The sequence below is a fragment of the Schistocerca cancellata genome, chromosome 3 (assembly GCF_023864275.1).
Source record: "Schistocerca cancellata isolate TAMUIC-IGC-003103 chromosome 3, iqSchCanc2.1, whole genome shotgun sequence".
In the NCBI taxonomy this organism is placed as follows: domain Eukaryota; kingdom Metazoa; phylum Arthropoda; class Insecta; order Orthoptera; family Acrididae; genus Schistocerca; species Schistocerca cancellata.
In genome coordinates, this window is record NC_064628.1 from 464,985,518 (window position 1) to 464,998,164 (window position 12,647).

Here is a 12,647-nt window from a genome sequence, read left to right on the forward strand (position 1 = left end):
CTACATTATTATAGCCAAAACCTTAGTTTTTTTGCTGATGCAACTGGAGGCTGAAATTTAATATAATTACATTTTACAGTCGCTGATTTTGCTAAAAATATTCAAACATTGCTGCATATATTAATTTATATCTTATAATTCCATTGTTGTCCCAAACTTGAGTTTTTATTTCATTGTATAGGGTAACATGAAGCAAATATATTTTTTTCGTCAATTTTGAAGGTGACCTGTTTGGAGATATAAAAGGTCAAAGTCACTGATGTTAATTGTGTACATTCCATTCTTTGAATATGACATAACAACATATCAATGAAAAGTATTTTTCAAGACCTTTCCAAAATTTCCTGGTTCAGTGACCTGTCTTTATTAGAACAGAAGTTTTCTCAGCTACATTTTAAAAATGTTCTGCACATTTTTAGAACTTTGAGTAGCCATTACTCTCACCATACTTGCGCTAAAATTCTGTAATTTATACTTTTCATTCTCTTGTTATGGGCAGTGATAACACCAAATTTTATGAAAATCAAGGGGGGTTAGCTTGCCACCTGTGTTGATTTGACATGGAATGACGTAGGTTTTGATAAGTGAGTTTCCGAGTATCAAAAATATGTGAAAGACATGGCTGTATCCTTTGATAGCATTGACTTAAAAGCTTCATATTTTTACATCGCCAAGGGTCCATGGTCCTTAATCTGTGACACAAATTTCAACTTCGTATGTATATTTATTCCTGAGAAAAAGGATTTTGAACAGTCAGACAGAAAGATGAATAACAAAGCGAGCCTATAAGGGTACTGTTTTTACAGGTAGAGGTACAGAACCTTAAGCAAGGAGTGCATGATGAACGAGTAGCTGGTTCATGAAATCAGGGTCATGTTCAAAGTTGCTATTAATATTGTATCGTGTACAGTAAGAGATTTCTTCAAGATTTCCTTCTTGCGGACAATTTTCTGTCTTCTATTTCACTTCCAGCCTAACAATAATGTTACCATAAATCTATTTCAAGTGGTGATTGACAGGCTTAAGAAATGAGCTCAACACTTTGGTGTCAGATAATCTTCAGAGAATACAGTTTTTTTTTTTTTATTGTGTGCTATTGGTAGGAAGAGTGGCTATTAAAAGAGTGTGTTTAGCTATAGTGTGGCTCCTTCTGGCCAATGCCAATGAGATCAGTTGAAGTGGTCATAATGCATGTCGGAAGTGGATACTCTTGTCAACAACTGGATTGTTTCTGCATTGGGAAGATGCTGCTTGTGATGTACAGTTGTCAGTATTTCCCATATTGATACAATGCACTCTAGCTGTCTGTGAGAGGGTGGTTCATGTGTTGAATGACTTGCTCTCTGTCTGGTATCTGTAAGTTTTTGTTTAATATCTCATTGGAGGACTTGAAAACTTAATCTTCTTGTGGTGCACGTGTATTCTCTCTCTCTCTCTCTCTCTCTCTCTCTCTCTCTCTCTCTCACTCCCCCTCCCCCCCTCTCTCTGTCTGTCTCCTCCCCCCTAGTTGTCTGTCTGAGGTGGGGTGCTTTGGCCTCATTGACCTCCTGAAAGATTGGAGACACATCCCTTGCCTGCTCTGGCCCTGGGGTCCCATGCTATTGTGGCCCTTGCTTGGCAGTTGGCAGTCTGGCCTGGCACCTACCCTTCCCCCCTTTTTATTCTCCCAGTTCCTTTACATTTGCCATTTTTAATGTTATCTTTCATAAACTTTTACCATCTTGTCTGTGTTGCTCATTTCACTGGGGTAACAGATGGTGAGATGGTCCTGATGGGATGCAGAGGATGCGTTTGGCACCCACAGTGTCCTCCAGGGACGTGCAACTGCATTCTGAACAGAGCTGCTCACCCACCTTACCCCTCTCACTGCCCTCCCACTTTTCCTTGATTTTCTTTCTGTCTTATATCTTACTTACAATTGGACTTCCCAGGATTTGCCTTTTGTATCCTCCTTCTGTGGGTTATTTGTGGTTCGATAGAAGGTGAAGGGACTGATGAATTCGCAATTCTGTCCCTTTAACTCCAGTTACCAACCAGCCAATCTCTCTCTTCATAACTTTTTTGTGGTGCAGCCACCATTTTTACCATTATTAATAATATAATCCATATGTAATTTATCTAGAGTGATACAAAATTTTAAGTAAATACTGGGTCAAGCACAAAAAATATGATTCAGAGATAATCATACGAAAGCAGTATAAAAGTTGGGGATGACAACACAGACAAAAGAAACTGTACAGGTTTCTTGTCACATCTGTGTGTTTATTCTATGTAAGTAGATTTAAGAACAAAATGATAGAAAATTTGAAGAAAATGAAATGTTCTGAATGCAATGGCTTTAACAAAAATAACGATACAAGTGCCATCATGCCCATTTTCACTTATTTTGAAAGGGTATCATAAAACCACGGATTGTCCTCTTTTTACAAATGTAGTCAAACTAAATCCTTTCTCTTTTCTTCGGAAAGTCTAGGTTCTCAGTGTAATATTTCCAGCTGCACCAGTTCAAGGTCAGAAAGCTTTGTGTTCCCCTTAAAGATGTTATGTTCCTCGAACTCCTCAATTGCATTGGGAGTTGGCTGAACTTAGTATACTCCTAGCCCATTCAGCAGTCTGTGTGATCCACCGTGATTTTGAAATACACATACAGATGAAATTCGTAGTTTTCTAGCAGTAAAATCTGCTTCTTGCGTAACAGCCATTGTGAGCTGCATTGTGTGCGTAGCTTCAGTGATGAGGTGAACTGATGATGACGATGACGACGATGATGATGATGATGATGATGTCCCATACTCGGAGGAGCATAGGGGGACGATGTGGGAGACCCGCACCACCAACTAGGCAAGGTCCGAGCATAGATGGTTTGCCATTAGCTTCCTCCAACCATAATGGGGAATAATAATGGTGGTGATGATGATAATGATGGGGAATTGAACTCGGGACCCCGTGCGCGGGAAGCGAGAATGCTACCGTAAGACCACGAACTGCTCTCTTTTTAATAGAGAGGCTTGAAGTAGACGAGAGCTTGATTTTGACAAAAAGAGCTTCAGAAGCAAGTAATGTCATCAGTAGACCATGCTGAAAGACCAGAGTCGAAACAAGGCCCCCAGAGTAGACAACATTCCATTAGAACTACTGCCAGCATTGGGAGAGCCAGACCTGACAAAACTCTACCATCTGGTGAGCAAGATGTATGAGACAGGCGAAATACCCTCAGACGTCAAGAAGACTATAATATTTCCCAATCCTCAAGAAAGCAGGTGTTCACAGATGTGAAAATTACCGAACTATCAGTTTAATAAGTCACGGCTGCAAAATACTGATGCGAATTCTTTACAGACGAATGGAAAAACTGATGGAAGCCGGCCTCGGGGAAGATCAGTTTGGATTCCGTAGAAATGTTGGAACACGTGAGGCAATACTGACCCTCCGACTTATCTTAGAAGAAAGATTAAGGAAAGGCAAACCAATGTTTCTAGCATTTGTAGACTTAAGAGAAAGCTTTTGACAATGTTGGTTGGAATACTCTCTTTCAAATTCTGAACGTGGCAGGGGTAAAATACAGAGTGCGAAAGGCTATTTACAATTTGTACAGAAACCAGATGGCAGTTATAAGAGTCGAGGGATATGAAAGGGAAGCAGTAGTTGGGAAGGGAGTGAGACAGGGTTGTAGCCTATCCTCGATGTTATTCAATCTGTATATTGAGCAAGCAGTGAAGGAAACAAAAGAAAAATTCGGAGTAGGTATTAAAATCCATGGAGAAGAAATAAAAACTTTTGAGGTTCGCCGATGACATTGTAATTCTGTCAGAGACGGCAAAGGACTTGGAAGAGCAGTTGAATGGAATGGACAGTGTCTTGAAAGGAGGGTATAAGATGAACATCAACAAAAGCAAAACGAGGATAATGGAATGTAGTTGAATTAAGTTGGTTGATGCTGAGGGAATTAGATTAGGAAATGAGACACTTAAAGTAGTAAAGGAGTTGTGCTGTTTGGGGAGCAAAATAACTGATGATGGTCGAAGTAGAGAGGATATAAAATGTAGACTGGCAATGGCTGGCAAGGAAAGAGTTTCTGAAGAAGAGAAATTTGTTAATATCGAGTATAGATTTAAATGTCAGGAAGTCGTTTCTGAAAGCATTTGTATTGAGTGTAGCCATGTATGGAAATGAATCGTGGACGATAAATAGCTTAGACAAGAAGAGAATAGAAGCTTTCGAAATGTGGTGCTACAGAAGAATGCTGAAGATTAGATGGGTAGATCACATAACTAATGAGGAGGTATTGAATAAAATTGGGGAGAAGAGGAGCTTGTGGCACAACTTGACTAAAAGAAGGGATCGGTTGGTAGGACATGTTCTGAGACATCGAGGGATCACCAGTTTAGTATTGGAGGGCAGTGTGGAGGGTAAAAATCGTAGAGGGAGACCAAGAGATGAATACACCAAGCAGATTCAGAAGGATGTAGGTTGCAGTAGGTACTGGGAGATGAAGCAGCTTGCACAGGATAGAGTAGCATGGAGAGCTGCATCAAACCAGTCTCAGGACTGAACACCACAACAACAACAACAGACCATGCTGGTTTTCTGGTATGTGCTTTGACAACTTTGGGGACAAGGAAAGAAATTAACTACAAACATGCACACAGAATAAATTTTATATGAAAAACACAGTTGTATGAGCCTTATGAAAGACCGGAAGTCAGGTAAACGTAATATTAAGATATTGACACTTAATTTATTGAGTGTTGCAGAATTGTTACTGCCAATTTTTATCTGTATAGGTGACCTAAATATTCATAACTCTTTGCTGACAGTAGAGGCATAGTAAACGTTATCAGTGACAGTGGTAAAAAATTATTTCAAATATTATGGTTTTAACCTTTTATGATTTAAGTACTCCTTATTGGAAGAAAAAGACATCCCAGCATACATAACCGAAACATGTAAGAATCTAACATAATTACCCTTTTGATTTCAGGCTGGCGAACACAATGCCTACCAGCGTGCAGCTGACTGTTCCATCATACAGTAACAGTGTAATAGCAAATGGAGGAGGTTCCCCACCTCCTCCACCACAGCAGCCTTCAAGACCAAAGTCCTCTCAGCCTCAGCCACAGGCGCAGGCGCAGCAGCCACAGTATCAGCGCCTAAAAGTTGAGGATGCTTTGTCTTATCTTGATCAGGTTAAATATAAGTTTGGAAGTCAGCCTCAGGTTTATAATGAATTCCTTGACATAATGAAGGAATTTAAATCACAGAGCATCGATACTCCGGGAGTTATACAAAGAGTCTCTAATCTCTTCAAAGGGCATCCTGAACTGATTGTTGGATTTAATACATTTTTGCCACCTGGATACAAAATTGAAGTACAACCAAACAACCAGGGGTATACGTTCCAGGTGTCTGTATCAATGCCAAGTTCAGTAATTGGTGTTCCAGCTACTGCTGTGGTTCCATCTGGTAGGCCTTCTTCCCCAACCAATACTCCAGTGCCACCCCCAAGTTTCTCTACTGTTCCTGCACCTGCAGTGGCAGCCACCAGTTCTGTTGCTCCCAAGACACCACCACAGCAGCAGTTACAGCAGTCACCTGCACACAGTATTTCTCCATTGCCAGATGCGCAGTCTGCTCAGAGTCAGCCAGTAGAATTTGGACATGCTATCAACTATGTCAACAAAATAAAAAAGAGATTCATCAGTCAGCCAGAGAAGTATAAAAGATTCTTGGAGATTTTACACACTTACCAGAAAGAACAGAAGAATGTAAAAGATGGACAGGGTCATCCTACAAGACATCTTACAGAAGCGGAAGTGTATGCACAGGTTGCTAGGCTTTTTCAGAATCAAGAAGATCTTTTAGCTGAATTTGGCCAGTTCTTACCTGATGCGACAAGCCATCACTCGACTGTATGTGATAGACTTGCCTCTGCCCAAACCAGTAATGCTGGTAGCAACAACAAAGTGAACACAGGTGAAACTGTCACACCATTGAAGAAGAACAGTGGTTCTGGGAAACCTGCCCATGACAGTTCAGTCACGCGAGATTCACACGAGACACCTGTCGTTACAGAGCACAGGAGTAGTACCGCAAGCATTAGTCATGTCAAGTCAACACCCATGTTGTCACCACGTGCAGGAAGTCCACCTCCCAAGAGACACAAGACAGCATGTTTGAGAGATGTGTCAATTGCAGAAGCTGCAAAATATGGAAACCTTACAGATTATGCCTTTTTTGATAAAGTGAGGAAAGCTTTAAAAAACCAAGAAGTATATGAAAATTTTTTAAGGTGTCTTATATTGTTTAATGAAGAGATTGTTTCTCGTTCAGAATTGGTGCAGCTGGTAACGCCTTTCTTGGGGAAATTTCCAGAACTGTTCCGTTGGTTCAAAGATTTTGTAGGAGTCACAAAAAATTCAGCAGCAGGTAATGGCTCTGGCAGCAGTTCAGCTACTGTTGAATCTATTCCGAGTAATGTTGTCCGACAAGACAGACCTGCAGGTGACCTGGCAATGGAAATAGACTACACAGCATGCAAAAGATTGGGTGCGAGCTACTGTGCTCTTCCAAAAAATTATATACAACCAAAATGCTCAGGTCGAACTGCATTGTGCAAGGAAGTTTTAAATGATACTTGGGTGTCTTTTCCAAACTGGTCAGAAGATTCAACATTTGTTACCTCCAGAAAAACACAGTTTGAGAAATATATATATCGATGTGAAGATGAAAGGTTTGAACTTGATGTGGTTATAGAAACAAATGCTGCCACTATACGGGTGCTACAAGGAGTGAACAAGAAACTGTCACGAATGTCACCTGAGGAAGCAGCTAAGTTCCATTTGGATGACTGCCTTGGTGGATTTTCACCCACAATTCATCAGAGGGCCATCAGACGAATTTATGGAGACAAAGCAGATGATGTGATAGATGGTCTGAAGAAAAACCCTACTGTGGCAGTGCCAGTTGTTCTTCGTAGGCTTAAAGCAAAGGAAGAAGAATGGAGAGAAGCACAGAAAGGCTTTAACAAAATATGGAGAGAACAGAATGAAAAGTACTACCTAAAATCTCTTGATCATCAAGGGATTAATTTCAAACAAAATGATTTGAAAGTGCTGCGCTCCAAAAGCTTATTTAATGAAATAGAAACCATCTATGAAGAAAGACATGACCAAGCTGATGAAGGTACTGGGGAAGTAGCAACAGGCCCTCATCTTATATTGCAGTATAAAGACAAAAGTATGCTTGATGATGCTGCTAATCTGTTGATTCATCATGTCAAAAGGCAAACTGGCATCCAATCAGAAGACAAACAGCGTGTGAAGCAACTTCTGCGTCAGCTTCTACCTGATATGTTTTTCCATCCACGCCAAGAGCCCAGTGATGATGAGCAGGAAGATGATGAAGAAGATGACCGATGTAAGCCAAATGGTGACAAACCATCAAGCAGTAAGAAAAATAAAATGAAAGGTTTCCTTCATGCACCAACAGGACCATCTGATGAAGCATACACCCTCTTTTTTGCCAATGGCAACTGGTATCTTTTTTTGAGACTTCATCACATACTGTGTGAACGTCTCACTAAAATATATGATCAGGCAGTCATTTTGGCAGCAGAGGAAGCCAAGGAGCGACAGGATCGGAAAGAGTCAACAGCTGTAACATTGCGTCTCAAACCTAAAAGTGAAATTGATGTCGAGGATTATTATCCGACTTTTCTGGATATGGTAAAGAATGTGTTGGATGGCAACATGGACAGTAACGCGTATGAGGACACTTTGAGAGAGATGTTTGGCATCCATGCGTACATAGCTTTTACATTAGATAAAGTTGTAACTTATGCAGTTAGACAGCTGCAGCATATTGTATCAGATTCCACTTGTCAGAAATGTATTGAACTTCTTCGAAATGAAGCCAAACGTGATGGGGCTGGTGGACCCTGCCATACAGCTGCCCAGAGGGCAGCAGCAGAACAAATGTATCAAAGACGTGCAGAAAGATTGATGGGTGATGAGGTGTGCTACAAAGTACTTATTTATAGACGTGACTGCCGAATGACAATTGAACTCCTTGACAACGATACAGAAGAACCGGATCCACCTGCAGAAGTAGAAAAATGGTCAACATATATTGAGCGATTTACCAATCCTGGTGGCACTGCAGACAAGATACTGGATGCCACATCGAGAGTGAGATCAAGAAAACCTGTGTTCCTGGCTAGGAATGTACGCTTGTGGAGACAGCATTCAGGTAGCTTGGCTGAGAAAAATAGGGATAAGGTTCATGAAAAATCAAGTCCGGATGGAGAAGTAGAAACCAGTAAAAGTGACAGGGGGAATGCCAAAGATGGAAAGGGTAAAATAAAACCAAATAGTTCAGATGATGAAAAGAGCCCATCTGCTGGAGGCTCAAGAGATAAAGTCCATTATGCAGATAACAGTGGGGAAATTGTTGGTGGTGATGGAATGCAATGTCGGTTTAATATTAATCAATACAGGATGGTGTTTGTTGTAAATAAAGAAAATTATTTATACAAACGACAGGCTTTGCGCAAGGCTCGTACCTCCCATCAAGCTGTTTCACTTCATTTGAGTGAGAAGTTTCAGAAATGGCTTAACAATTGGGTTGAAAAAAATGTGACAGATCAGCAACATGCAGCTTGTAAGGACTGGTTATTGGGTCGTGGTGAAGATGTAGTGTCTAACCAAACTCGCGTTCTGTCTAATAATAATTTGAACATGACACCTTATCACCCTTATAATCGGTATCGTGTGGAATATTTGGAAACATCGGATAAGAAATGAATACACAAATGTTCTGTTGTTTACATGTAAGAAAGAGGGCACAAGATACACTCAGTCCATTTATTTAATGGAAGTATCTAATTTCATATTATTGTACAAAGTTCCCTTGAGTGCAGCAAATGCATCTATACAACTTCGAAACCTTATATGGGTGACAGAAAGCTTTTTGAGAACAGTTCTTCCTAAACTCTTGTCAGTTTTCATAACATTTACGGTAACATACTTTATAGTCCGATTTAATATGTGGCACTGTATAATTTCAAACAATGCCATTAGATGTTTCCTTTAAAGGACACACCGTGTTCTTCATTCTACAAACATTCAGTTTTTAATCAGAAAACCCCTGTTTTATAATAGTAAGTAATGAGCAAGTACTGCTGTTGGTGCCAGTGATTTATTATACACGTCAAACACATTGTTTAGGTCGTAATAACTGAATGTGTATTGCTTTACACATGCTGTTTATTTGAAAGTGAATGGACTGTGAAGCTAGCAATAAATATTCTCGAAAACCCACATGTAGTAGCATTTGTCCATGTACATGTAAAATACTGTTTTGTAGGGGTACTTTGAATATATATGTGTGAATATATATGTGTTTTTTACTTCAGTTGTTATGTTATTGGACTTTATTTCAAATTAGTCAGTAAATATGCTAAGCAGTGTCCCCAAGCAAAGTGTAAGAATAGTTTGCTTTCACATTGAATCATGGTCATGATGCATGTTTCTTGAAAGTAGTTAAAACATTATTGAGGACAGTGTTAATGCCTGCCTGTTGTATTCCCATTTTAGTCTCTCTCTCATTGATCATTTCTCAGGCTGTGTACTTGTAACTTTTCATTTTATCCTTCAGAGCCTAATACTGGAATAATTTTTATAGGCTATACTGGAATCATTTGTCACATAAATTCATTCATTATCATATTGCTTCAGTTTGTTCGACATTCTTAAAGCCTCTTAGGGAGGTCGATGTAGCAGATTGAAACGTATTTTCCATCATACAATCAGCATGTTTTAACTGTAGTGGACCATATATGGAAGGGAACAATTAAATACACTGATGGAGGAACACTTGGGTAAATAGTGCACCTCACTACAAAATAATGATGCGATTGGATAATGGTGATACTTGTATATCCACACAATTCTTCATTAAATAGTTTTATCAAATGCTAGAAGGCTTTTGAGTTAATACCTTGTAAATAAAATTGTATAAAATAGTTGTAGAAAACTAACATTGTATTATTTCAAATAAAATGTTTACCCGTAATCAAATGAAGTTTGTCTCACATTGCAGTTTGGTTCTTGTAAGTTGAAAAGGGGAAGTTACTAGTTTACTGTTAAGACATTGAAGATTAGTATTTACTAAGACATAGTGTTTTATATTGCTTTACCCTATTTATTTTACCTGTCCGGTGTTAGCATACAGGGCATTTGCAGTTTTTGTGGTAGGAAGAAATCCTGCTTAGACATACAGAAATTCTTCATTGAATGGCGTAGCTGAAGTCTTGATTTGTAGATGATTAAGTTGTTCTGTCCACATTTTAAATGTTGTGTATGTGTAGCTACTGATGAACACGTATCATTGTACATATCATATCGTGTGTGTGTGTGTGTGTGTGTGTGTGTGTGTGTGTGTGTGTGTGTGTGTGTGTGTGTGTGTAACTACCGTACATGTCAGAAGTAGATTATACAACAGCAATCATATAGTATAACACTATAATGGATATGTGTTAGTTTCTTAATAATGTTTGCACTTACTTTACTTCTTTTGTGTTCTTGCGCAAGTAAATAACAGTAGGTCGTATTACTGAATTTTGTGGATGTATTTAGTGTCATTGTTTCTTCTTACTCCTGCTGGTTAAATGTTCTGGGCGTTTTGTTTACTGCTTCCATTATTTGAGTACCTGAAAAATGAATCTAAAAAGAAGTATCAATGTAATGTGGTTGAAATGGAGTGTGTCTTTTATCTGTTTTGTAACTGTACAGTTTCTTTCAGATTTTATGATCACAGATATAATGTGTATCTAAGAAAGCACTTGAGTAGTTTACTGATAGAAACAAGACTGTTAATGGGTTTTGACAACTACTTTGTAGCAGGTCTTATTTTTTGTGATGTCGTGTAGTTTATTGTGATTTTGAAGACATTGTGGTGAATGCAATTAAATGTGACGCATAGTTACATAAAGCCAAATCTTTATGTCAGTATTTTTCCATTGTAATTTGTGTAAGTATGACAGTTTGTGGCCATAAGTTAAATTAGTTGCATCCTTTTGTAGTCTGGTCATAAATATTTTGAATTTTGTCCATTTTTGCATTACTGTCACCTTTTAAAGGTAAAAGTAGCATACGTGTAGGAGCAGCTGTGGCTTATTTTATTTCAAGTTGAACATACAGATCTTTTGTTTACACATAGTCTTCACATATTAGATGTAGTTTATTAGAACCAAACAAATTATAGATTCAGTTCTTGTTACATTGTTAAAGGCTTTGATCAGTTGTAGCATGTTTGCTAAAATCTTGCCATTGCAATGTATACTTTCAGATATATTAGAAATTCTGTGGTACTGTCTCCTCTGTTTTTTCTTTGAGATGTTGTTGGCTCTCTGTCTGATGTACAAATTAAATTTAATGCAGAGTAATATATTCCCCTTGAACAAGAGTTGCTGTAGTAAGATGATGTTTACAAAATGAGAATTTAGGGAACTCTCTAAACAAAACTTGTTGCTGCTGATGAGTTTTAAGTGCATACTGTTTAGCTTTGTCTGGAAGTGTGATGTAGGTGTTTTATTAAAAATGTGGTGTAGTATTTTAAGGTACTGAGAGGTTTGCAAATTTATAATTACTGTGCTGTTCACTCAAAATGTTTTGATGCTGCATAGTTTCCAGGCATGTAAGTTTTCATAAATGCTAATATGTCGTTAGAATGTAACTGGACAGAGAAAAAATCTACTCATCAAGCTGTGGCAGGAGAATACACGTATAAATGTATTTAAGTTAAACTTTCATATGTAAGTTCTCTTGCTGGCACTTGCTGAGTTGGTTTTTATCTATCCATTTACATTATATTTATAAAAATTTGTTATTTTTTCTAATGTGTTGTTAATTAAATGAAAAATATTGTAAACATAATACACAGTTACTTCAAAAGAATTTTTTTATGTGGTTGAATAAAGATTGTGTAAATTATGATGCATGCTTAGAGAGAAAAAAACATACAGAACTCTCTTAACATTATTTTGGTTTCTGTTAAACAGTTTTTGTGCTCTATTTCTAAGTCTTACATTCAAGCTTATTTTTAACATGTTATTAGTTTCTGCAGTAGGTTTAAAACTTAAAATTGTAAATGTTTGTTATAAAGGATCTGCTCATAGATGCAAAAAAATTCTCTTTTCTGATTCTTTAACATGCCTGTATATAGGTGAAACTATTTGTATAAATTCTTATCCTTACTCTTACAATTTATGCTCTTTGTGCGAATTTTTACTGTCTACATACTTGTATTTTTTTATTGTAACAGTTAGTTAGTGTAGGTTGAATAATACCCAAATTATATTGCAAATTATGTACCAAATATATATCTGTGAAATTAACATGTACTGGTTTTACAAATCTTTATTTTATCGTTGCCTTTTACACTACCATTTGGCTTCCTTCCTACCCATGTTCTCCAGAGGCATATGTTACAGTATTCTGTCTAATTTAAGACATGTGGTGGTTTTGGCAATCATGATTTGTATTTACCATTTTCTCCCCATTGCACATATAGTTTCCTTCCAATCAGTATGTTCTCCAAAGGCATATGCTGTACTATTGTGTTGTCTTACTGAAAATGTATGGAGGGTT

General features: G+C 38.0%; 1 protein-coding gene across 2 annotated transcripts in view; it reads left to right on the forward strand.

The window, feature by feature from the left end:
- Positions 1 to 12,396, forward strand: part of LOC126175238 (paired amphipathic helix protein Sin3a-like) — a 35,606-nt gene extending 23,210 nt beyond the window's left edge. For both annotated transcript variants that reach the window (XM_049921872.1, XM_049921874.1), the window contains one exon: positions 4,982 to 12,396. In XM_049921872.1, the coding sequence (XP_049777829.1) occupies positions 4,995 to 8,801 (3,807 nt within the window). In that variant the 5' untranslated portion in view covers positions 4,982 to 4,994 and the 3' untranslated portion in view covers positions 8,802 to 12,396. The remainder of the gene's footprint in view (positions 1 to 4,981) is intronic.
- The last annotated feature ends 251 nt before the right edge of the window (positions 12,397 to 12,647 follow it).